The sequence below is a fragment of the Amphiura filiformis genome, chromosome 13 (genome assembly GCF_039555335.1).
Source record: "Amphiura filiformis chromosome 13, Afil_fr2py, whole genome shotgun sequence".
NCBI classification, from domain to species: domain Eukaryota; kingdom Metazoa; phylum Echinodermata; class Ophiuroidea; order Amphilepidida; family Amphiuridae; genus Amphiura; species Amphiura filiformis.
The window spans coordinates 55,226,763-55,254,594 of NC_092640.1; the positions used below are offsets into that span (position 1 = coordinate 55,226,763).

General features: G+C 36.9%; 2 protein-coding genes across 2 annotated transcripts; one reads left to right on the forward strand and one right to left on the reverse strand.

The window, feature by feature from the left end:
• The first annotated feature begins 11,496 nt into the window (after nt 1–11,496).
• Nucleotides 11,497–14,108, forward strand: LOC140168540 (uncharacterized). Its single transcript, XM_072191943.1, has one exon. The coding sequence runs from the start codon at nt 11,582–11,584 to the stop codon at nt 12,743–12,745; it is 1,164 nt and encodes a 387-aa protein (XP_072048044.1). The 5' UTR covers nt 11,497–11,581; the 3' UTR covers nt 12,746–14,108.
• Nucleotides 14,109–18,249: 4,141 nt separating this feature from the next.
• Nucleotides 18,250–27,737, reverse strand: LOC140168541 (uncharacterized). Its single transcript, XM_072191944.1, has 5 exons — nt 27,522–27,737; nt 24,408–24,737; nt 23,816–24,087; nt 23,197–23,310; nt 18,250–22,850 (listed from the first exon to the last, which is right to left on the reverse strand). Exons 2-5 carry the CDS (start codon nt 24,717–24,719, stop codon nt 22,694–22,696), a joined length of 855 nt encoding a protein of 284 aa, XP_072048045.1. The 5' UTR covers nt 24,720–24,737; nt 27,522–27,737; the 3' UTR covers nt 18,250–22,693.
• Nucleotides 27,738–27,832: the final 95 nt, after the last annotated feature.

Consider the following 27,832-nt stretch of genomic DNA (forward strand, 5'->3'; position numbering starts at 1 on the left):
TAACCCTCTAACCCTATTCACAAACGAAAACTTGGTGAGCACCATGAGAAAGCACTTGTTTTAAGCCTTCATTTGATATATATGTAATACTCATAACACTGGACTGGCCCACACTCTCTCTAATACCCTACCAAGCCTTCGCTCTCTTTTATACCCCATCCGACCATCACTCTCTCTAAAACACCACCAGACTGGACCACACTCTCTCTTATACCCCATCAGACCCTCACTCTCTCTTATACTCCACCAGAACATCACTCTCTCTGAAGCACCACAAGACGGCACCACACTCTCTCTAATACCCCACCAGACCCTTACTCTCTACCAGACCCTCACTCTCTCTTATACTCCATCAGACACTCACTCGATCTAAAACATCACCAGACTGACCCATACTCTCTCTAATACCCCACCAAGCCTTCACTCTCTCTTATACTCCACTATACACACACTCTCTCTAAAACACCAACAGACACCAGACTGGACCACACTCTCTCTAAAACCCCACCAGACCCTCACTCCATCTCTTATACTCCACCAGACACTCACTCGCTCTAAAACACCACCAGACTGGCACGCACTCTCTCTAATACCCTACCAAGCCTTCACTCTCTTATACCCCATCAGACCCTCACTCTCTCTAAAACACCACCAGACTGGACCACACTCTCTCTAATATCCCACCCCTTAACCAACCACACCCCTTGTCCCATCATGACAACCTTTTGAGGTGGTCCAAAATCAAAAATCAAAATGCCTACACATTCCCTTTTAAGGGAGTTTTTATCAAGTGATTAGTTTCCTTGACGTACGATTCAGACCTTTATCATTGCAAACACAGGGAGCTAACAAAATACTACCTATTGCGCTACACTGTGTTAATAGGTCGTACCTATTTTGCTTTTTAAAACCTTTAGACTTTGACTTCTGGGGATGCTGCTAATATAGAATACATCAAGGGTCATGGGTCATCATTGTACCAATTATGAACGCTGAGGGCGCTGTAGTTCTTGAGCTAGAGCTGTGTGAAATTTTACACATATTGCTCACTGTAGCCCATGACTTTTGACCTCTGGGGTCGATGTTACTGCAGGAAATATCTAAGGGTCGTGGGTCATCATTGTACCAAGCAAGAACCCCAAGGGCGCTATACCCGGGCGCTATAGTTCTTGAGCTAAAGTGGTTTTAAAAATTTACACATATTGCCCCCTGTAGCCTGTGACCTTTGACCTCTGGGGTCGTGGCTACGATAAATTACTTCTAGGGATCATGGGCCTTCTAGGGTTGCACGGGCATAGATAATAGCTATAGCCGGTCTTTTCAATCCCATCATTTCAACCTATTATTATGATGTAGACACGCATGCACGATGATTGCGGCCTACAGTTTGTCCACTCCAATGAGGTAGAAAGGATAGAGTGCCCTGCTCGCCGAATCTGTGAAGCAGGTTTGGGTCCCGGTTTGGGTGCTGTATAAATACACAAAGTTGAACAAATCATGTATTAAAACGCATTAAATTTCCCAGTATACCATTGTTTTTATCAAAAATTGCTGAATTATAAAGGCAAGCACGCCTGAATCTGGTATATAGTGTTGCCACGCTAAACAACTCTACTACTTTACGAAATTTCGCCTTCAGTGGTCATGGTAGTAGAGTTGTTTAGGGTCCGCATGGCAACGGGCGAATGAACTAGATTTAGGAGCGTGCCTGCCTTTATTATTCAGCAATTTTTTGATAAAAAAATGGTACACAGTAAAGTTGAATATGCTAAAACAAGTAATTTATTTAATTTTATTAATCCATACATGCTAGAGTAAATTTAGTTCCCATTTTAGTTGCATTTGATGCTGATTTTGTTAGGTCCCTTCATTTCATAATGCCGTATTCAGTGTGTGATTGTCAATGAAACGGCAACGTACCAGTTCGAGCTCAGCGATCTATGTTTTTCTACGTCATTGGTCCACTCTGAAGTACAAAGTGACAACGCGCGTGTATACAGCGCGTTAACAGTGCGTAGTGCTGCGTCTCTGCTGCAGGTATGCGTGTCTTCAAAGTCAGCACAATGTGTGCGTCCGCGTCGGTACTTTGTACTTCAGAGTAGACTGACTGTAGTCGAGCCTAGCCTGCATGCTAGTCGGCCTGCTGACTCACCGCGTATTAAATGGCACAAAAATACCTCAAATTTTGCACAAAACAATCCATGATGTCAAATTATCACATCCAAAGTGTCGCCATGAACGTCAGCTTCAACTTCTCCAGCCAAAGTTTTTCCATTGATAATCAGATTTCATGTATGAAATTAAACCTTGTTTGATGTGACGTGTATTCCCATTGTCACAGCATATTAGGTTTTCCAACTTGTCTTCAACGATAAAGCTGCTGCGCTGATGAGCGCTGAGGCTACAACCTATAATTAAAGACCGAATTAAAAAAAGACTAGTTTGCGTCTGACGTCATGACAAAAGCGCGCCGTGATTGGTTGATGACCTGCATTTTTGGTCTGGTTGACAGGACGGCATACGCAAGCTAGTCTTTTTAATTCGGTCTTCAATTATACAAAATATGAGCTTGAAAAAATTCTAATGCATAATTCATGAACTTGATAGACCCGCACCATTGGCGCCACGTGCTAGGTGTTTCTAGAATCCCTATAGAATAAGATTAATTTTAATGCTAATTTATTGCACATGCTGAGGAAGCGTGATTACCTTTTTGAACATTCGGAAATGGCGATAGGCGAATTTATGTATGGCGCAGAGAGGTGGGGGATATATATTGGGCTCTCGATATTGGGCGGAAATTAGAGTACTTGTCAGAATATAAATTTGTACAATCGGTCTACATGCCGCGCAATGTGCGGCATTTTAGGTGTCAATTTCAAATCAAACTACCTCCTGGCGGAGGCAGAAAAAGAGTTTAGTCTCCGCCATATTAGCATGTCCCTCATACACAGGGAAAATATGCCACATAGTGCCAGGTTGGCACTTGCCAACTGATACCAATGTGGCATTTGCCAGGTTCGGCCAAGAAGAATGCATGCGCGTATTTTGCGGGGGGCTTTGGGGGGCGCCAGCCCCCAGGCAGAAAAAGAGTTTAGTCTCCGCCATATTGGGTCAACCTTTTCGGGCTGTTACGGAAGGGGCGGCAAAATTGTTTCTTCTTCAGCCCCCCGGGGTTGGGGCGGCCACGGTACGCCACTGGAATGTGCAAGGGGTACGCACAACCAGGCATTTGCAGTCACGGGCCAAATTGGCATTTGCCATCAATATCCAGAGTGTCAGAAATCATTGGCATCTGCCAATTGTACCAGGTTGGCAAGTGTCAATCTGGCAGGGGTTGGCATTATCATTTTTTGGTGATTGATAGATTTGTATTATTTTTGAACAAAAATGAGATTTTTAGATGGTTTCCAGTTGTGGTTCCCAGTGTTTTAGGCTCCATATTGTTTTGAACATACAAAACATTGCATGATCGTTGTTTTCATTGTGTCCCTATGTACATGTCAATATGTACATGTCAACAAGGGCGCAAAAATAACAAAACGTGATTTAATAACCCCTTATATGAGCGGGAGGACAAAGCCAAATCATCGACCTATACTCCTTTCGCCTCCTGATAATTAAATGCCGATTGTGAAAGTTTCTATTAACATTTTTTTGGCTGAGTGATGAGAATAATCTCTCTTACGCTTTGGAACTGACTGACTGTCGGATAGGTAAACCTGAACTTTTCATTAGAAAAAGGTTATCATATTGTAACGGGATTTCCCCTCTATAAATGCGTGTTTTTCCATTATTTTGCAAGCCAAATAATCACGTGTTTTGCGGCCACATCAAGGTATTTTTTGTACCACACTTAAGTTGTTATTGTAAAGTTTTCCATTGTATTCAGCGCGTATAAGCACCGTCAGTCAGGAAGCGGCTTCGCCCTTTGTGAGGATTTGGAAATCGCGGACGCTGATTGGACGGAGGTCAGCTGATCCAACTTTGGCGTGGGTTTTCAAGTGGGCGATTTGAGAAACTTCTCAGACCAAGACGAGAGACTGATATAGGCAGACCAAGACTGATTCAGGAGACTGACGACGACTGTGTGCAGACCGTGTTACGTGATGGATAGGCGAGTAGAAAGCGACGAGAGAAGACAATATTTCGACAAATGGACAGATAATATTACTTTTGTATGTTTTTCTGGAGTAAGACGAGAGTTTTGGAAGAGATGGAGATTACTGTGACAATATTTTCGTGTGTACAAGACAGAGCAAAATTGACAGCAGCGAATGGACGATACAAATTACCCAGTTGACGAGTTGTAATTGTGACGACATTTTACTTTGAAGTATGCTGAGAAATGGGGGAAGATTCACATTATTTGAGTAGATATTATCGCCTGGATTGGAGTTATATCTTCAATGGAGTTTTGGCAGCTCATGATGCACGCAATGGACATGATATTTTAAAGTGATTTAGCGAAGACAACATTTTCTTGCATCATCGCATGTATTTCTGCAATTGACATTTCACAATTAAAAAGCTGGCCAGCAAAAATGTCGGATTTTAATTACTTCGAAAGTGCACTCCGCGACAACGACAGACAAGCAAGATCGACAGGCGACGACATGGGACATTGTGTGTATATTTTAATGTGAGTTTGTAATTTCATGATTTTGATATGCATATTTAAATGTAAACAATTTGTGCTTGGGGGATGAGTGAAACAAAATGTTTGCCAAATTGGGATGTGTTTGTTTTGAGCAATGTTTTGGCTTGTATTTGTTTTGGACATTGTTTTGATGAGTAAAAATATCTGAAATTGGGTCAGAGTTCAAGTTTAGGTCATTGTTTGACAGGGATTGGGACAAAACCTTGTGGAAATTAAATTGGGTTAAAATATTATGTTTTGCAGAACAAGCAGCACAGATGATAGCAAATTGACATGACATGTTGTGTACAGAAAGTCAAACTTTGTGTAAATAAATATTTGAAGCTATTTTATCATGTTGATTGACATTTTGTAGCAAAAGTATGGTGCGCCAAAAGTGTCATAATTGCGATTGTGAGCATGGTTCAGATATTGTGCACTTTATGTAAAAGTAGGCCAGGTTAAAATAATGTGGGACTTTAAATCACATGTAGTTGCATAATTTACCAGATTTGTGCATGCTGATTATGTGAATCACATTTTGGTTTGGGCTAAATACTTTGTGTAAAATTACATAGTGTACCATTTGATTCAAGATTTGTAGGCTTATAAAAATATGTGTTGATAAAAATGTGTATTTATGCTTTGTAAATAACTTTTGTATAAGTAGGAAACTATGTTATGTAACTTTGGTGAAACATTTTGATAAATACAATTGTGTATTTATAACTTGGTTATGGCAAGCCATTGTTGACAAAATTAGCATTGAAAATTATTGATTATTGGTATGTGACAAAAATAGAACCTTTGTAATGTGATTAGTGATCGACACAGCCATTGTTGAAACCTTGTATTTGTGTGTGTGTTGAAATCTGTCAAATTGAGTATTGGATAAAATTACACGGGATTTGTGTACCAACTCAAAAATGTGTGTTGATGAGTAAACAGGTTGTATTTTATTAAAGACACGCAGAGGGCAGAAGAAACCCAAGTAGAGATACTAGTAACACTGACGGGTGGCTACGGCGTGACATTGCTATACTGGAAGTTTCACTGATTTCTATTTAAGCCCATGCAGACTCCTTTTGTGCACTTTGAAGTCTGTGGTGGCCATAATGTGTCATTGTATAAAAAGCTTGTTTTTATATAAAAGATTGCCTTTCAAGTGGAAATCTGCGCAGTGGTGCAGAATGTGTTGATGTGGCTCCCAGCATCAACTCCCGAAGGTTGTGCGCAACATAGATTTCCATGAGGACATTCGCTAAACATGTGTTCAGTGTGTAGGCGTAATATGGTTTCAAAGATAATGCTTGCAGTGTGCATTCATAATGTCATTTTTGTGAAATAATTGTAAAATGTAATAATAATGTTGGCAATTGCGCTTTTGTGGTTTATGCATTTAGGAGTTGCAGATTAGGCGAGTTGTGAGAGAGCTTTTGTGAGAGTTTAGAGACGCTTGAAGGTTTGAGGCGCTTAAATTGCGAGTTAACATTTGTACAATGTTAGAGTCGTGTATTGTTCAGGATTGTGTAAGATTAAAATAGTTGGAGAATTGGCGAGTTCAAGGTAAAAAGGTGCTCAGGTGATACCAGTAGAAAGAAATAGTGTACAGTTGTAGCAGACAAATTGGATTCAGGAGTGAGGTAAAAATCAATTGTAAGGGTTGGCATTTGAAATAGTTTGTGCATGAAATTAATAGTGCAATGACCTTTGTTTATGTATTTACTTGTGTCAGGTGCTTTGATGAATCCTAAAAAAAAGGTACCTTGTATTACTTGTTTGTATAGGATGCTTTGATGAAACTCAAATAAAAAGTATTCTTTGTAATGTTAATTGTGAAACCTTGTGTAAAATGATGTAATGTGTTAAAACAACATAAAGTATGGCAGGCCATTTGCGTCATAATAAAGTATGGTAGGCCATTTGCGTCATAACAGCAGATAAAAACACACTGTTGCTAATTGTTCAATTAAACAGCTGTGCATTTTAAAATCAAATCATTCCTTTCAGTCAGGTATGGTAAGCCATTTGTGACATAAGCTGTTATTCATGTAGTAGATTAAGATGCATTTTGTAGAGTAAGAACATTTAATAAAACTTGTTAACAAATAATAATACTCATTGTTTATTGTGTTTTATAAGCCTGACCAGGATTCCTTTGACGGATACCTCGGTGTGTTCTGCCACACCAACTTACCCTGACGGTGGCAGTATTTCTGTTCGCATAAATCTGCGCTTTTAGAAACCAGCCTTCGCTACTTTTATTATTTTCCCTTAAAAGGAGGGGTGGCGCTGCTCCAAAAATTGTGGCAAATCCGCTCGGCCATTCAACAAAAAGGGTCAGCCAGCCCCACCCCCTTCCTTTTACAATATCATAATCATATTTGCTATTCATCTTGAGAAGGTTCTGAATAGAGTATAGGGCAAGGTAGATAAGAAAAGGGGTTCAAGCAAATGGAACCCTGATAAAAGAATATCAAGATCAGAGGCACCTTCGTGTTTTTTTCTAAACTGCCTGCAAAACCTTTTATCATGTTTATTGTTTTCAAAAGGCTCTTAATTTTCAAGAATGTGGGTTCTGGTTTTAGTGCATTGCTCCCACCTGGATGGCAATCTGGAACCGTTTTGTTCTGTGCGTTTTGTTCATCAGCGCTCAGAAAAAGGGAGCCATTAGTCATTCTAGGGATCAATCACTGAGTCCTAGGACTTTGCTATCTTCAGTAGATAATACTCTTAATACGCTTAACACTTTCAGAAGATTTTACTATCTGCAAAAGATAGCTTAAAGACAGCTACGTTCTGAAGATAGCAGTCTTAAAAACTATCTTTTGAACAGAACAGTCTTGAAAGCTATCTTCTGAAGATGGCACTCTTAAAATCTAAAATCTATCTCGGGCCGGAAGACAGATTTTTAAAAGACTTGTCACCATCAGAAAATAGACTTTACAATTTTGCTATCTTCATGGGGTAGCTTTTAAGATTTTGATATCAGTAGAAGATTGTTTTTTTAAGGCTGGTACCTTCAAATGATATCAGTCCTAATAGCTAAATTCTGAATTTGAAACTAGCAGTTTCAAAAAAGTAACATTAGGAAAATTTAAAGAATTTTGCTATCTGCATATTACCAGCTTTAGGATTGGTATCATCAATAGATGAGTTTTTGGGACTTTCCCAGCAAACACAAAACGTTTTTGACATCATTCGCAAAAGGTTATAAAAGGTTGCCAGAAAACGCTTAAATGTCGGGTTATATAAAGGGTATAAAAACGTTTTAATAACATTCCAAAAACATTCTTGAAAACTTGATACAAAACATTCTAAACAGAATGTTATTTTGGGGTTGAAAAATATTTTTTTCATGACCTTTATATCGTTATGAATACGGCAGAGTGACGAATCCGTAAAATCGCTGTTCTGAGTAAACAGCGTTTTAAAATATTGGTACCATTCCATCGGCCCATCGAACATTCGTGAGCACTCATTTGAAATGTATATTATAGAAGTGAATGTACCCTAATTATTTGCAATATTCGCAAGTTCTGAAACAATCGATATTTCCCTCAAAACATGTATTTACAGCTATTCGGCTTTATGCTAAATCCAAAAAGTGTCAACCGCTGCGCAAAGAGTTGTATACGGGGATATATAATATTGGCCTATATTTTGTGTATAATTTTCTGTGATTTCCCAATTTTGCATCTAAGCGCTCTGACATAATTACGCCTATAGCGATATCATGGTGGGAATGTCTGCACTTATTTTGCTATCACTGGATAGAAGATACCTATAGCTACCCATTGGTATCAAAAATAACAGTATATGACATGTAATATAAAAAATTCTGAGTTTCCTGCTATACTACCCCGGTATACAATTTATCAGCCTGTTTTGTACAGCTAAGTATACAATTCGTCTTTTGGTCAAATTCATTAATCGCACTTAGGCGTGATTCGTCCAAATCACAATTTCAATATCTACGCCGGAAGTAAGATTTATCATTAATTTTTGGTGGAAATGAAAGATCGCCTGATACATAATCACAAGCATACAGTAACTCATTTTGCTCAAAATGCTCGATTCGTCACTCTGCCGAATTCATAACGAATTATAACCCGACATTTAAAATATAACAATAAAACCTGGTAGGCCTACAATTGTAATTACCGCATGCTTCCTAGGTGGAGCCTAATTGGAACAATGGCATGAAAATAAAAAAATGGTTGTAACTAAATAATATTTACTTCATGTATTTAACAATTAATATGGTGAACTTCTCACTCTCGCTATAAAAAAATTTCATTACAAAAAAAAGTCTGCATTCCTTGATATGGACGGATTTCGTTTAGTAAAAGTAGTTTTCCAACTATAATTACCAACGCCCCATAGTCGATAGCAAGAATGTAACATACCAACCCAAATCCACCAAAAGGTCTGCCCACTTTTTGTGAAATTTACATGAAAAAGGTACCCCAAAAAATTCAAAAATTTGCGACAGTACTAGAAGGAAATGAAATTACATAAAAAGCCAAATTGAATACCCTTTGAACAATACAGTTCTAGAAGGAAATGAACTTACACAAAAAAGACAAATTTAGTTCCGTTTCAACAAAAAAGTTCCATTATTGCAAAATACAGTACTAGAAGGAAATAAAATCACATAAAACAGACAAATTTAGTTTTGTGTAAAAAGTCAAAACCTACAACTTCATTATCAAGACAAGCAAGAAATGCTGTAGAGCTCTCATGAAAACATTTGACATCTTTACATGATAGATTATTTTCTTAATTTAGGCATAGCAGTTTATATCTAAGTGGTAAAATAAAGCTAACTTCATAAGTAAATTCTGTTTTATTCTAGAAATGCATTGCTTTGCACTACACCTGACCTACAATATTTCATACATGTGTGCATTTGTGAAGTCGTGCATATCCCTTTAACAAAAAAGGTTCATTATTGTGAAATACAGAATGTTCTAGAAGGAAATGAAATCATACGAGGCTAAATTTAGCAAGGTGTAAATACCAATTTGTCACAGTGCAATACAGCTACATGCAGTCAGCGGGGTGCTTTACTTAATCCAATCGTACTCTTCTAAGACATTGTGTAGAATTTGTTACTTTGATACTATTAAATGAACTATGGCCCCCGGGCTATGGCCAGAATAACAGGCCTTGTTTGCAAGGCAATACTGCATATGATTATGCTGTTCATCTTCACAATCTGTCTACATGTCAGATTCCAGGCCATAGCATATACGGAAATGGAGATTGGGAACACCACAACCTGTGAGACCTATTACACAAACTTGTCCCAAGTGTTGAACATATCCGGACACAATCACAGTTGCCTGAGAGTTGTGTCGCCTCCTGGAATGGGAATACGCATGGATCTGCTTAGGGTAGATGCGGATTGGTCTATATATGACTATTTCTTTATTCAATATAACAGCAGTGGATGTCAAGAAAAAAAAGTTGTTGCGTTTTCAGGCGTGGCAAAACCGTGCATCGCAAACTTTAAAACAACTGTGCTAGAAATTCATCTCAGAGCATCGGTCACTGTACAGTTTATTAACTTTACCATGGATAAAAATCCATTGCCCCCAGTTTGTGACTTTTATGATATTGTTGGTCTAAATCAAGATCATCAATCTTGTGCCAATCTGATATACTATGATGAGATTCATGCAATCACTCATGAAATCACAACGTATCAGAAACTGGTGGAACGACACCCATCCCTAAACATCATACCACCAGATAATGAATTTGATGCAAGTGAATTGCCGCCACTGCATTTACCTGTTTCAGGTAAGCTGGTTTTTTTAACATAGGTAATTTTTTGAAAAAGACAGGACCATATTGAAATTACACTACATTTAAGAATAATTTGGTATGTTTAGATCAAAGAAAACTTCGATAAAACCACTCGACAGAAATTATGGATTATGAAAGAGTTAACAGTTATGTGATATAGCATGGATAGGTGAGACACTTAACAAGGTTTTTTTCTCGATTTTTCTCAGGTGTTACATGTATTGGCAAACTTACACAATGTCCGATGGGGTGTTCATGTTCTCTCACTTATCAGCAGTTTGACATCCACTGTCTTGAAAATTTTTACCAAAACAAGAGTTAGTATCCGGCTACTGTATGATCGGTACCGTATGCTAACAGATCCTACCAGCTCTATCTGTAGCACAACTGCACTTGATATCTCCAGCAGACGACTGCAAGACATCCAGGCCGGATCTTTCTCAAACCTCACAGATATCACCTACTTACTTGCATCTGGTAATGATCTAGAAACACTTCAAAATGAGACGTTCAAAGGTTTGGACCAGCTCCAAGTACTGGATCTCTCAAATAACAGGTTTTCTTATATTACTAAAGGTGCATTCTTAGGATGTGTAAATATAAGCCAATTGGTTTTAAATGGGAATGAGTTGAGATCAATTACACCCGATATGTTTTTTGGTTTAAGTAATTTGGAAGTGCTTGATCTCTCCAACAATATCATAACTACAGTGAAGCCTGATGTATATTTCTTTTTTAAAACAGCTAGCTTAAGATAGTATCCTACGAATGAACCTGATCACCAATTTATATTTTCAATCTTTTAGTGAAAGCCTTTGTATTCTAGATGTATCCAACAATAATGTACACCATCTCAATGTCAACATGACACAGTATTATCCTAACCTAACTCATTTATATCTATATAGTAATGCCATTGCAAACATTGAACAAATCACATTTGAACTGATTCCCAACTTATCCATTTTGTATCTCCAGGACAATATGATATCAGAGCTTCATGGCAACTTGTTTTCTGAGTTAAAAAACTTTTAATTTCTTTCACTACATAAAAATAAACTTTCAATCTTACCATCAGACATATTTGATAATCACACCAGTCTGACAAAACTACGCCTTGATGGCAACATGATATCTGAACTTGATGTGAAATTATATAGCAAGTTACAAAATTTAACCTTTCTTGCACTGAGTTCTAATAAGATAACAACATTGCCATCAAGCATATTTAATAATCTCACCAGTCTGACAGACCTATACCTTTATGACAACATGATATCTGAACTAGATGTGAAATTGTTTGAAAAGTTACACAATTTATCTGTTCTTGTGCTACATTCTAATAAGATAACAACATTGCCATCACACATATTTGATCATCTCACCAGTTTGACACACCTATACCTTTCTAACAACACAATATCTGAACTAGAAGTGAATTTATTTGACAAGTTACAAAATTTATCTATTCTTTCACTGATGTATAATAAGATAACAGCATTGCCACCAGACCTGTTTGATAATCTTGCCAATTTAAAACAACTCCATCTGTATGAAAACAATATTTCAGAGATGGATCAGAATATATTTCAAAATTTGCACCAATTACAGGAGCTAGAGTTACAAAATAATACCATACACAAACTTCCATTCAACATATTTCAGACTTTAACCAACTTGAGAGAACTGTATCTCTATGGCAATATGATATCAGAGCTTGATGGCAACTTGTTCTGTGAGTTAAAAAACTTGACTTATCTTTCACTACATACAAATAAACTTTCAACATTATCAAACATATTTGATAATCTCACCAGTCTGAGGAAATTGAATCTTTATGGTAACATGATATCTGAACTAGATGTGAAAATATTTGATAAGCTACAACATGTATCTATTCTTTCACTGAGTTCTAATAAGATAACAATATTGCCATCAAATCTTTTTGACCAACTCACGAGTCTGACGCAACTCTACCTTTATGGCAACATGATATCTGAACTTGATGTGAAATTGTTTGATAATTTACAACATTTATCTATTCTATCAATACATTCTAATAAGATAACAACATTGTCATCAAACCTATTTGACCAGTTGACTAGTCTGACGAAATTAAATACTTATGGCAACATGATATCTGAACTAGATGTGAAATTATTATTACAAAACTTATCTATTCTTTCACTAAATTCTAAAATAACAACATTGCCATCACACATATTTGATAATCTCACCGGTCTGAAGGAGCTACACCTTTTTAACAACATGATATATCTGAACTTGATGTGAAATTATTTGATAAGTTACAAAATCTATCTATTCTAGCACTGCATTCTAATAATATAACAACATTGCCATCAACCCTATTCAACCAGCTCACCAGTCTGACGGAATTATACCTTTATGGTAACAACATATCTGAATTTCACATGGAATTATTTGACAAGTTAACAAATGTAAATATTCTTTCATTGCATTCTAATAAGCTAACGTCATTGCCATCAAACCTATTTGATAATCTCACCAGTCTGATAGAACTATACCTTTACGACAACATGATTTCTGAACTTGATGTGAAAATTGACATGTTAAAAAACTTATCTTTTCTTTCACTGTATTCTAATAAAATAACAACATTGCCATCAAACCTATTTGATAATCTCACCAGCCTGACGTACCTTTCACTGAATGATATGATAACAACATTGCCATCAGGCCTGTTTGATAATCTTGCCAATTTGAAACAGCTCTTCCTGTATAACAACAATATTTCGGAGCTTGATCAGAATATATTTCGAAATTTACATCAATTACAGGTGCTTAACTTACAAAATTATACTAAACACAGACTTCAACTAACAGTATTACCACCCAGATTACCACCACACATCTTTGATGACCTCATAAATTTAAAAGAACTAATCTTAGATGGCAACATGATATCAGAACTTGACAAAGATATATTTAATGGATTGACACAATTACAGATTCTTGAGCTGAATAACAATTATTTATCTGATATCCCAATACTTTATGAACTTGGCAATTTAATTACACTGCGCTTGCAGCAAAATAGAATAACCACCTTAAAAATAGAGTATTCCAAAATCTAGCAGCATTAACACTCCTGGATTTGAGGAATAACAACATTTCAAAAATAGGACAAAACACCTTTCTTGGTCTTGGAAATGAATCTATCATAGCAGCTGATTCACCAGAATCATGCTGTTTTGCAAATGACCAAAATCAATGTATACCCACTGAACCAAAATCTCCATACATGACTTGCAAACAACTTTTAACTAACAACTGGGTTAGAAGTTCCATGTGGATACTTGGCATCTTTGCTTTAGCATTTAATGGTTTTGTTGTTGTTTACGGCTGTATTGAAATAAAATATGGTAATACGTATAAAGATAAGCTGTATAAAGAAAAGCTGCCCCAGATAATATACATTACAAACCTAGCTGTAGCAGATTTCATTATGGGTATCTATATGATCATAGTTGCTATTGCTGACCTACAATTTGGCCACCAATTCCCATTAAGAGCTAACAATTGGCGCAACAGCTTAACATGTAAACTGGCGGGCTTTCTAGCTGTGTTCTCAAGTGAAGCTTCCCTTTTCATTCTGATTTTGATAAGTATGGAAAGGTTGTCAGCTTTTCCGCCATTATGCACTATATGCGGGGAGAGCCTCGAACTGGCAGCATACATGAAAGGAAGAATCACGTAACCTTACACAGAATGTTATATGACTGGTTCAATTCCCATTCATGTATGCTGCCAGTTCGAGGCTCTCCCCGCACATAGTGCATAATGGCGGAACCGTGCAAGTGGCGAATTGAGAGGCTGTCAGCTTTTATTTGGCCATGGAAACATCATCTACAAAGACTTTATCCTAGCAGTACAAAAGGCAGATCAAACATTATTGGAGTAACTGTAGCATGGATTTTCGGCGCAATTATTCTTAGTTCTATTCCAACAGCAATAAGCAATGGAAATGAGTATTTGTATGATGTATCTGAAGTATGCATTGGTCTTCCTTTGGCAAGAGATTTGTCATATCAACTCATTTACCATAATGTAACAGTTCCATTGAAGCCCTATAGAGATGATGTAGTGTAACCATATGCCACTTATGGATTAGCACACAGTTCAACAGGCCCACCTTATTCAACTGGGCTGTTTTTAGGACTGAACTTCCTGTGTTGTGTTATCCTTTTCATATGTTACGCATCCATATTTGTGAGAGTAATTTGTGTAGGACATAGGCGTGCATTGCAGATGAGTGTCTCCAGGTTTAAAATTGAGCTTTGGATGACCTTAAAAATGGGAATTCTTGTTTTAACTGACCTTCTATGCTGGATGCCTATTATTTGTTTAGGCATCTTAGTTCAGATGGATAAAATGAAAATTTCTCCAGAAGTTTTTCCATGGATTGTAGCATTTGTATTGCCAATCAACTCTGCAATCAATCCACTCCTGTATGGAATATGGGCAATTTCATCTAGGCGAAAGGAATATAAACGGAGAGCTTATAAATTAATAGCATGGGATGAAACACCATTGTAGAATAGTTTAAATGAATCCCATGGTCCAAGGGTGAGGGTAATTAGTACAGTTACGACCAGCAATATTGACAAAATGTCGATTAGGCGAGCTATTAGCATGGTTAGGGGATAATGCAAACTGGAATAAACTAGGAAGTGTATGTTCACATTGGCTTGTGTATTTTCAAATGCCTGAATTTAATATTGTTTTAAGATTTCATAATGGTTTTATTTTACTAAATGTAGCTTTTTGCTATCTTATGTAACTATACATTCATGTGCAGGACGAGTGGACACTTCTGTACATTGTATTTGGACCATTCACACATCCTGAAATGTAAAGGGAATAAAAGTATTGTTAATTTTGTTACTTTCGTATAAAGAAATATTATTATTGTATAAGAACAAAAAATATATTTATATAAGCCTGTAAATTGTAGCACCATAATATTCCTAACCATTGTACTTAGCAATTGGGCCATTCCAGTTGAAATTCATACACCCCCTATGGAAGACATGACCATAATGGAAGACATGTCTTTAATCTTCTACACAGGGAGTGTGAATTTGGGGTTATCTAAATGGGCGACTCCATTTGAAATTCATGCACTCCCTGTGTGGAAGATTAAGGACATGTCTTCCATAGGGGGGGTGTGGAATTCAACTGGAATAGCCCATAGTAAATACCTTATGATTTCCTTTCAAAACATTTCTAAGCCTATAATGTATAATAGTTTAATTTTTTTAAATAAATTTGGTGTCTGTGCCGAAAATAAAGTATAAAATGATAGTAATAATAATGTTCTCGATCCACCTGCCTGGCAGACCTACCACAAAATCAGTAAGAGGGACATTGAGACCAAAACCTTGTACATGAACACAAACTACAACCTTGGGCGGAAATACGTTGACACACCAGCATGTGCTGGTGGTAAAATAAAGCAATCGCCAGAGCTAAATATGTCACAGTACCGCATTATCTTTGTATAATAGTTGCAAAAATGCATGCACACTCAATTTAGACCGTCCCCTTCCCCACCCCCCATCTTTCAATGTTGGGAGACTGAAATGTAGACATGATGACGACTTTGTCCAAATCAACATTGCAATAGGGGGCGGGGATGGATGTTTGGCCAATTAAAGCTTTGGTGTGGCAACCTTTTCCGCCAAGATTGTCTCTATGACACGTAAAAAAACCCATCTGAAATTACGTTTTCGTTCATATCTTTCGAACGGAATGTCGGATTCATGTGTAATTTTCACAAAGTCTTAGTCTGTTTATGTATTCTATTGAATAAAAAAATTTTCATGTAATTTTTACATGCCTTTATCTATGTGTCCTATTAATTATAAAGATGCCAAAATAATGCCAAATATGTGGGAAAAAATGGCCATTACATGCTGTCTACTGAAGATAGCACAAGAAAAATTGTAACAAATATTTGAATGATGACGAAATAGCGTGAAGTTTAAGTATTAGCCCTAATAAAAATAGCAAGGATCACAAGAGGAAAATGCCAATCATAACAAGGTAATGAGAGGGATTCAATCCGTGATTCCACTGATCTATAGATTATAAGACGGCGACATAACCGCTGAACCACGAAGAATTTGATAAATACGTGTGCATTTCTAATGTATTAATGTTTATTTCAAATTGTTAAATGCATATGTCCCGTGACGTGGTGTGTGTGTGTGTTGGGGGGGGGGGGTGCTGATGATTTGTTTCGACAGTGTGGCGATCATTTATTTTTGTAAGTTTTATTCAGTATAGAGTACATAAACAGGCTAAGACTTGGTGAAAATTACATGTGAATCTGATATTCCGTTCGAAAGATATGAACGAAAACGTAATTTCAGATGGGTTTTTTTACGTGTCATAGAGACAACCTTGGCGGAAATTCGTTGCCACACCAGCACGTGCTGGTATTAAAATAAAGCAATCGACAGAGCTAAATATGTCACAGTACCGCATTATCTTTGTATAATAGTTGCAAAAATGCATGCACACTCAATTTAGACCCTCCCCTTCCCCACCCCCCATCTTTCAATGTTGGGAGACTGAAATGTAGACATGATGATGATTTTGTCCAAATCAACATTGCAATAGGGGGGCGGGGATGGATGTTGGCCAATTAATGCTTTGGTGTGGCAACCTTTTCCGCCAAGATTGTAGGTACCGATAAAATTCAAAGACTTGAGGTGTGCAATACTTTCAGAATTCAGGGAAGGTTTTGCATGTCTGAATTTATCACAATAGACTAAAGAGAATGCTATAGCAAAAGTTTAAAGTGAAATTTGCATCATTTTCTGATGTTCATACATTTAAATTTGCCATCACTGAAATTGTCAGAAAGCAGGACTGTCCCTCTTTTTCACTTGGGTAGGAACCCCAAAATGAGGGACAGTCCCTCAAAATGAGGGACCGATGGCAGGTCTGCCTTGGGTAACAGTAAGCTTTATTGGAACTTCAATGGAAGTATCAAACAGCACATTTTCCATTATAATTTCTTATAGAGTCCCCCCTAGTAGGACTGCTCAATGAATTGTGTCCTCCTACCCCATTAACAGTTGATCCATCTGGTAGGACTATTTAAAAAAGGTTCCCCCTTGTAAGACTACCAACTAGTCCACAGTGAAAATTAAAGGTTTCATCTGGTAGGACATGGGAATTGTAAAAATACAATGTAGGGTGGGTCAATGTCATTGGTTGCTGGTGTTAACACAGGTGTGTGTGGGTAATGTTTCTGCCTTGCTGGTAAGAAACGAAAGGAAAGAAAGATTATTGGAAAATTAAGGTAAAAGCTAAGGGAGACAAATGAAAAATTAGAAAGTCCTAAAAAAGCTATGTTTGGAAGACAGCAAAATTTTAATATAAAGGCATTTACGGAAGGTAGCAGTCTTGAAATTATCACCTCTGCAGATAGAAAATCTTAAAAGCTTTCTGCTGATAGCAACATCTTAAAAGACGTAAAAGCTATACTGATTCTGAAGATAACTTGTCCAACTGTTATCTTGAGATGATAGCTTTCCATCTTACATAAATTCTGAAGACAGCATAATCTTTAACGCTATCTTCAGCAAATATAAGTCTTGATAGCTAGTTTCTGAAGATAGCAGTGGTAGGTTTCTACTGAAGACATCAAACTTATAAAAGCTATCTACTGAAGATAACAAAATCATAAGCTAAGATAACAAAGGCGTAAAAATCACAAAACGGCTGTAACTTTACTTGAGGTTTTATTCAATTATAAATAGTTGTATATAAATATAAACTATGAAAAGAAAAATGAAAATCAATAATAATAATTTTTTTTTATCAACTGCTTTTGTTTTTAAACTTTACACAACATATTAATATTTCTTGAATTTAGGTATGTAAATTGTCCAATAAAATATATAAGTTGATACCCCCTATGGAAGATATGATCTTAATCTCCCACACAGGGGGTGAAGATTTCAAATGGAATCACACATTCAGTTAAACCCCATTTGAAATTTGCTCCCTCCATGTGTCAGAGATTAAAAGTCATCCATAAGGGGCGTATGGGTTTAAGTGGAATAGCCCATTACACAATTTTACACAATTTGATCCACAGACCAAAGGAGGCAAATTTGAAATTTTATTTTTCATTGGGCATTCAGTACTTGAAATCCATTGACCCTCTTTGTAAGATACAACCTTAATCTTAAAAAAGGGTGTATATTTCAAATGGAGTCACCCATTAAGGTAATCCCGATTTGAAATTCACATTCCGTGTGGGGAGATTAAGGTCACATCTTCCTTAGGAGGTGGGGGGCGGTGGATTTCAAGACGAACAGCCAATTATTATCCAGTAAGAAAATGTACATCATGCTGTTGCTGCAATGTGACACAATCTGGTCTATGGGCCAAAGGAGGCAAATTTGAAATTGAGATTCAGGCAAAAAATATTCATTGAGTAAAAAAACAAACTATAGATATCACAAAAGTTTAAGACCAAGTATGCCAGACCTTTGGTGTTTTCAATATAATCATGATAGCCAAATGATTGCAATGGTAATATTTATAGTAAGTCAATTGTCAAAAATGCCTCCTTTGGCTCCATGGAGCAGATTGTGTCACATATTAACATCCAATAAAATACTTGATTGCCAAATTGCCATAAAGTCTGTCCACATAGAAGTACAAACCAAATTTGTGGCATCGGGGGTCGATGCTTTGCGTCACACGCGAACACGAAGCAACGTGTAAAGAGCGTGGTGCGCTCGGTAAGTACAAATCGCGCAGCAGTTGGCGCGCCAAAGCAGTATTGCACTGAAATTATTATTCTCATACCTCCAGTTTCCGAGGTCTATTTACTTTGTACTTCTAAGTGGACAGACTGTAATAATGAGTTTTTACAATGGCAATTTTCTTATCCATTTTATTGGTTTTTGATGCACATTTCTTCCAGTATCTTAAATATCACAATTGTCACCTTTGACCTAATTTGATCATCTCACATTGAAATGTTAATAAAATTGTTATTTTATATTCAATACCTCAGGTTCATCATTTCAATTGCACTTTTACATTTTATCTATTTTTTATTTTCTCTTTTTACATTTATTATATAGATTATGGCTCAAATGTGGATTTTATGAGTACCTAGAGTACCTAGCTCATGGTTAACCGTGGAATTCAGTAGGGAGAACTCGTATTCAGTCACACAGCAATTTGGATTAGCAGTGTGTAAACTGATAAAAGTTACCTTTACTGAGTTTTTTGGTTAACAGTGATGTACCTGCAACACTGTTACGGCAGTGTTTATACATGTAGGGAGGTCAGATGCAACCTGCCCACCATATACAATGATCTGCTTATCCACCCATATCAAGGTAGTCATGTGACCAATGAATTGTAAAAACTAAGCTGAATGAAGACCCCATAGTGGGTTCGCAAGCTACGCCACTGCCACCCAAGACTCTGATATCTACTGAAAAATGTCCTAAAAAGTGGATGCCAGGTTCATGAAATACTCCTTTAAATCAATTTTTAACTTTTTTCATTTCAAGAACTACTATACCCCATGAAAAAGTCAAAAGAGTACCAGTGGAATGCTATTCATATGCACAATCCTACCAGGTATTTACAAAAAAAAATCAAAACATGATTTTACATGTGAAAATTTTGAAGAAAAAAATTTGAATTCTGCACCTTGAAGAAGAATATTTAGCAATAGATAAAGTGACATCATAGAGGTGTTTTAACTGTATCCAATAGTTGCAGAAACATTAGGAATGAAATAAAACAGTCAATTTAAGGGCAGAGTAATGGGAGAGAACATGGACTTTTTCGAGCATCATTATTTCTGAATTGTATCTCCAAAGTATATAAAACTATACATTTTTGGAAAGGAAATGAGTCAAGGAATCCCATGGTGACGTCAGATTTTTTCAAAAATCTCGAGGTTTTGATAAAATCACAAAAAATCACTTTTTTACCCCAATTTTTTTGTAACAGCTTAAAAAAAAAATCAGTTCGAGTAAAAAAAAATCAGTTAGCTTTTAATGAAGAAGAGACATGAACTTAGGGAAGGTTTTTTTAATTTTTTTGAAATTCGTCTCTTTTTTCGAAATATTGAAAAAAACATGTGAAAAAAGCAATTTTGTCATTCTATTCAGCTAAAATTGCACATAATGGTGTATATTTTTGTTTAAAACAAATATTTTGAAAAATGAGAAAACCTTCCCTAGACTTTGATGTACTCTAAACGATAGTGCAAAAAGTTTACCTTTTGCTTGCATATTTTTCGAGTTATCTTGTCACAAAAATCGTGCAATATTGTCAAAAGTGAACTATGAGAAATCAACGTTTTAGTAAAAAAATGTCAAAATTATGCACAAAATGTCCTTATATTTTAAAACGGCAAGACTTTCACGCTTGTAAAAGCTGTATCTGGTGCATGGTCTTAATATGCATCTTTTTGCAACAATGAATTTATAATGTCTGCTTTTAGTGCACCAAAATTCAAAATAATTAAAAAATCCAAGTGGCATTTTGACTGCAAATTTGTGTTTTGTTTACACCGCATTTGCGGCGTTAAAAACATACCGAATCGCCTTGACTGCGTTGGACATACGCGCAGAGTTGTGCCGCGTCACGCGACTCGAATCGCGCGCGTAATCACAATATTTTCGCATTCGCGCATTTCTGACTCATTATTTCCCGCCAATTTACTAAGCTGTCTTGAGCCACGTGACTTTTTAGAGTTGAAAAGAGCGAATGTGTCTTCCATTACTCTGGCCTTAAGAAAGAAATTAACTTACATTTATCAAAAATGGTAAAAAAAAAAGTTGATTTAAATCAGTGATTTAAAAAAAAATCAAGTGATTTAAATCGCGATTTAAATCAAACAACCCTGGATTTTGTTGTACATTTTCTGTGGCACATTCAGTTCTATCATGGTACCACAAAGCATAATGGGATAGACCAGGCCTGTACGCAGGGGGGGGTTGCAATGCATCACCCAAATTTGGAAAAGTATACAAAAAGTCCCAAAATTGCAGAATTTGCGAGCGTAGCGAGTAAAAAAAATCAAGTTTTTATTACACTTACGGGCCTGGGATAGACCTTTTAGTTGCTGTGACCCAGCCCTACCAAAATCAAGGCCTTTAATTATAGGTACAGCATTTGTGACAAAATCTACGATTTTTAATTAAGTAACAGACTACAAGATTGAATTCATACAATCAAAATATTAGTCAAACTTGCTTATGGCTGATATGCCTTGTTGCGCACGTAATGGTTATAACATGTTGAGCCAATTGACCCCATGAACAGTTGACAGCTTCATACATGCATGAAATGAAATAGCGCTTTCTTTAATTTGGTCCCTCAGATGAAAATATTGTAATGAACCAATCAGAAATGCTTTCTTTAATTTTGTACTGGTTTAACAACCACAAAAACTTTTTACATAGAAATGTCAACTTTTTGTACTAGAAATAATTCTTTAGCACTTTAGAAAGTTCCTGCAATCTTATTGGGTCTTAGCTGTGTGATATGACACAATATAACACGGTGTGCGCGTCGACGCAATATTCGATTCTAAGCCCTACGTAATTCCTTGTCATAAGTTGTCAAATGTATGATTTAATTTGATCAAAATTTGGTATACTTATGATTCTTATTTGAATTTAGTGTTTATGAATGAGAATAAAGGTATTCTTTTTAGCCACTGTCATGCACCTACATTGTATCGTCTCATATAACACGGCGACATCATTATTTTTGGCGAAATCAATGAGGCAAAAAATAATGGTGTCGCTCGTGTTATAGGAGACAATAGATGCACAACAGCGGCTAAAAACACTACCTTTATTCTTTAACTCTCTAACTTGTTAGAAGGTTTTGCTTGGGGCAAGTCATCACATTTTTGCCTCAAAAGAAGCAATTATCAATGCAACATTGCATAGTTTGGAGATTTGTTGAAAACATGTAGTACATGATGAAATCAGCCCATCCTCCTTTAAACCCATGAGAGCTACCTGCTGATTGGCCAAAAGAAGATTTCATTATCAATTGGACCAATCAGCAACACTGTTAGAATGATTTCACCAATTATTTGCAAAGCCCCATTCTGATTGGTGATTAAAGTGAAGATATCATGTAATTAACCAATCACAGGCAATGTTTGATCGGCATGTAGTGCTCAGGGGGTTAAGTCGTCTTATTTTTAACTGAAATCCACAACGCAGTGCCTTCAATTAAGACTTGTCCATCAGTTGATTTCATTTCACAACGAAGAAGATGTTTTCTGCCTTCACTCTTTTCGACCCATGTTTCAGCCAATACAGTACTGTTGAGAGGAATAGGTCTGTGGAAGGATATCAAAATTAAGAAAAGAAGGAGTGAGTCTATACATAGCCTTATAAACACATCACATTAAGGGAATCTGGATTTCAAATGGTCGTACAGCTCAGTAAATTATAATATAATGCATGTTGCATAAAACATAGATTCCTATTTAAGTGTTAGTTTTCACTGATAGCTACTACTCGCATTGTCCCCTTTTAATTTCGAGCCAAACAAATGAGGTAAAACAAAGAAAATTTCATTCCAGCGCCTACAATGCATGTATTTAGCTCGCCGATTATTATTATTCACGCAGCTGATGGGATTCAAACAAGACGAATAAGTCATCAGCAATTCCAATCTCTTACCTTCTAAAATTCATATTCAAATTGGCAGTCACACAAGTCTTCTGAAGACCTTTATGTACATACACCGCAGTCACTGTATCAAACATAGTAGCCGATGCGCCGCCGTGAACATACCTACAAAGTTAAAGTATGTACATGAGTACAGGAATCAAGCAGACATCAAAACTCCAGTTGTGAATTGTGAATTTTTTTCTGCCCATGCGCTCCGAATCTATGAAGTGGAGGGGGTGTAGATACCTAAATTTTCCAAAAAACTTTCCACGCATATTTCTCATGTTAAAGGGGCATTTCGTGATCCACAGCCTCATCCCCCAATGTTTCTCAAACAAAAAGGGGACTCTTCAAATTTTTGATTTGTTTTTGCATGATGGGATTTATTTCTTGCCTCCAAAATTGGTTTCGTACCCTGAACTACGTGCCTTTTGTACAGCATTTCTGATTGGTTATTTTCATCTGACTGACCAATTAAAATACAGCTTCCAAATATTTTAGCTAATCCTCTTCAGCCCTACCACCGATCTTAACATGGTGCTGATTGGCTCAATAAATTATAATAGTCTTCTTGTAACCAATCAGCAAGTAGTACTCATCAGGTTAAAATATTTGGCTCCTTACTTACCCAGGTGGTCCTTGAGTCTGTGGACCAAACTGTATCACAGCATATCCTTTCTGAGTAGCTTCATCATAAAAGATTTCATACTCAAAATGAGCCCCTTTCTGTGGATGACTAAGACTGTACACAACACGATTCAATGGGGTTTTTGTGCTACGCATTAATGTCAGTTCTCCTGCATCCACACGAGCTTGGAATTTTGCGCAGAGTTCTTCTGTTTCTGGCAGCCATCCCGACTCAGTGGTGGTGGGGTCTATTGCGATTGATTCAACTGCATTCTGTAAAGATAAATAATAAAATCATTTTGTTAAATAATGACAAAATATTTGCGTGCTCTGTACGTGTGTGCGCCTTATTACGGTGTGCACGCTCCGTGCTTTGGTTTCGGCAATGAATTATTTGTCTTGAGTAGGCAGAAGGGAGTGAGGGTCATAAAAAATTTAGACCTGAGATGGGGAGGTCATAAAAAATTTAGCCTGAGATAGGGGGTCATAAACAAATTGACTCCGGTCACCGACATATTCATGACCCTTCGTTCCGAAGAAAATGACATCCCCCTTAGATCTATGTGTTTATAGTAATCTTGTTAATTACTTACTGTACTTCCCTGTCTGACACTCCATGCTGCTGAAGCTAACATACCAACTCCTATACCTGATGCTAGACCAATTAACTTCAAACCGGAGTTTCTTCCACGGAATAACTTCTTGCTGAAGCCATTACTCATAGTTGGATAACTTGCACTTGAAGACATCCGCACACACCCTGTAGAGGAGCTTAGCAGCTTTTTTTGCATTTGTTTATGAAGATGAGTTCTTGTGAAAAGACATCTTGAATGAGCTGCATTTGTGAAAGAAGCTGTGTGATATTGGTGTAGATAACTCTTTATGCATTGAAGTCTTCTCGCCATTTTGAGTTTGTAATTCACCTGTAGACAAAATCAAATCAAATAGTCATCCTTGTAATATATTTTATATTTAACAAAAACAAGAGCAATTGAAGTAGAAAAAAAAAACCCAATATTGGTGTGAAAATTTTAAATCAATTGATGAAATATCAATCTTGACCATTTATGGAATCAATGCATACCAAAAGCAGTTGTCGTTTTCATTAGATAAAAAAAATTACTAATATCGTTTGCGACTGGGTTTTGAAACTAGGGAGTATACATGTGATTTATGAGACGTCTCTGAAATATGATACTGTTATGTGACGCTTGAATGCAAACCCCGCCTCTGGAAACGCTACGTGGACCATATTCTCGAAATTGTAAACAAAGACACTGCGAAACCTTGACAGAACACTTGAATCAAGTGGATACTACCTCTAGTATAAAATTTACTTATGAGGAAGAACAAGATCACCAAATTCCTTTCTTAGACACGTTAAGGGGGTACTACACCCCTGTGGTAAATTTGTGACTATTTTTGCATTTTTCTCAAAATATAATAACACACTGGTAATAAAAGTTATGTATATAGGGCAAGGACTCTAATTACTACACTGAAATTTCAGTGACTCAAGACAAGTGGTTCAGTATATATGATAGGAAATGAGGTACATCCTAGCGGTAATTTCTTATCATAAATAACGAACCGCTTGTCTTGGGTCACTGAAATTCCAGTGTAGTAATTGGATTCCTTACCCCTATAATATACAGAACTTTTGTTACCAGTGTGTTATTAGTTTTTGAGAAAAATGCAAAAATGGACACAAATTTATCGAGGGGTGTAGTACCGGTACCCCCTTAATTGTCCGCAAACCTGACAATTCCATCAAACTCATGGTTTATAGGAAGAAAGCCCACACAGATCAGTATTTGTCCTTTACATCCCATCATCCATTTCATCAGAAAATTTGTGTGGTTAGGACTTACTCGACAAGAAAGACAGAATAGTTACAGAAGAGCAGGATAAGATCAAAGAGGAAGAGCATATTAGACAGGCTTTAGCCAAGTGTGGATATCCTAAATGGACGATTGACAAAGTTAAGAAACAAATGGAAGATAAGCACCAAGGAAAGACCAAGAAAAATAAGATCGCAATTTCGGAGCATAAAAGCAAAGGCCTGGTGGTTATTCCATATGTAGCAGGAGTGTCTGAAAGAATCAGCAGAACCCTAAAGAACCACGACATCGCAACCGCCATGAGACCACACACTACAATCAGGAAAATGGTGGTCCACCCCAAAGACAAACAAGAACCGGTCAAAACGCCTAATTATGTTTACGAAGTCCCGTGTGGTAGCTGCGACTTAACTTACGGAGGCGAAACAAAAAGAACTTTTGGCACACGGTTAGACGGGCACCGAAGGGAGGCGGAAAAAGCGAGTCAACAGAAATACACCCGGTCTAAACGAAAAGAATCCGAAAGCCATTTTGAGAACTCAGCTATTAGTGACCATGTCAATATCAATTGGGGGGAGTCTAATATCTTAGAGAGAGAGAGTGACAGAATAAAAGAGTCAATTCAGATCAGGAGGGGGCAAGGAGTGATGAACAGAGACGAGGGGGTCTACAATCTGAGTCATGTTTATGATCCACTTTTGGAGACTGCGAGTAGGACTAACATCACTACCGGAAGTGACATAACTTCCCGCCAGTCATCAGCTGTTGGATCACAACATCAACAAGCTTCGATAAAGTCAGTGGTTCACTGACAAAACTGTCAGCAAGAAAATAGTAAGTTTCTTCACTGGTTTTGACAAATTAAAAACCTACTTATTTCATTATTACCAAACCTGATGAACCTGTTTCAAGATGTGACATGACGCTTCAAGAATATTTGAATTTTGATATCAGAGACGTCCATGAATTATGATGCCCCGAACTGGTAAGATGCATTATGCTATGTAGTAAATTCCAATTTTCTTTGCTTTACTTCACTTGTTCGGCTCAAAATTAAAAGGGGACATATCTGACAATAAAAGCTAACATACATTTTATGGAAAATAAATACTATTACTAATCTATTTTTGCAGAAATGTTATAATATGGCTAGCCATAACATTTCTGTAAAAATAGATTAATTAGTATTTATTTTCCATGTTAACATTTACTGTCAGATATGTCCCCCTTTTAATTTTGGGCCGAACAAGTGAGGTAAAGCATAGAAAATTGGAATTTACTACTACTAGTACTAGCGCCCATGCATGTTACTCCCACTGTTGTAATACGGCACGATCCTCGGGTGTGTGTGTATGTGTATCCCGCATCGCCGTAATGCGTACAGTGCATGTGTGTTCGACTAATATTTCCATCATAATAATAAACCGCCGGTTCCATCGTTTTATTCAAAATTTCGGATTTTGACAAAACTAGGCCTGTTATGGACTGTCGTATGTGTCGTATTATCGTTGATATAACCCTAAATCTGACATGTCAAAATAAATTGTCCTTTTTCGACACTTTATGACACATATCAAAAAGAAAAAAAAATTTACTTGCTATTTTGTTTCGAATAAGCCGTACGATCATGTTTTCATCAGAAAGTCAAAAATTACCTCCCGAAGTTGACCCGACCCCGGAAGTAGAATGAACCAGGAAGTATGTTTACACTGGAAGTCAGCAATGAAGACTTGATTTTTGCAGAATATCTTTATTGACTAAAGTACATTTAATACAGTCGTGTAAAACCAGAATTTAAAAAAAAATTTGAGGGCGAATTCTCCTCAGCAAATGTTATAATATGGTTTTAACTAAGTTTAAGCTTACCTGAACATGAACCTGATAACTCTGATAATACCTGATTTTGTAATTTGTCACTTGTCTTGCTTGGGTTAGACACGTTGTCTGCAGCTTAGTGATTATATTTACATTTGGAAGAAAGATTTTTACTGATCAAGTCACTGATGCAGCATGCAGAACAGGTTACACCTCGAAAGTGATTGCATAACATGTTATCAGCTGATCATCATATCACATGGCCATGCAATGCTTGGAAGTTGTTTACAATTTTACATGTGCAAAAGAGGGCGGTAGTAAGCTTTGTAGCAGGCAGGGGTAGCAGGCAATCTGGGACCCAT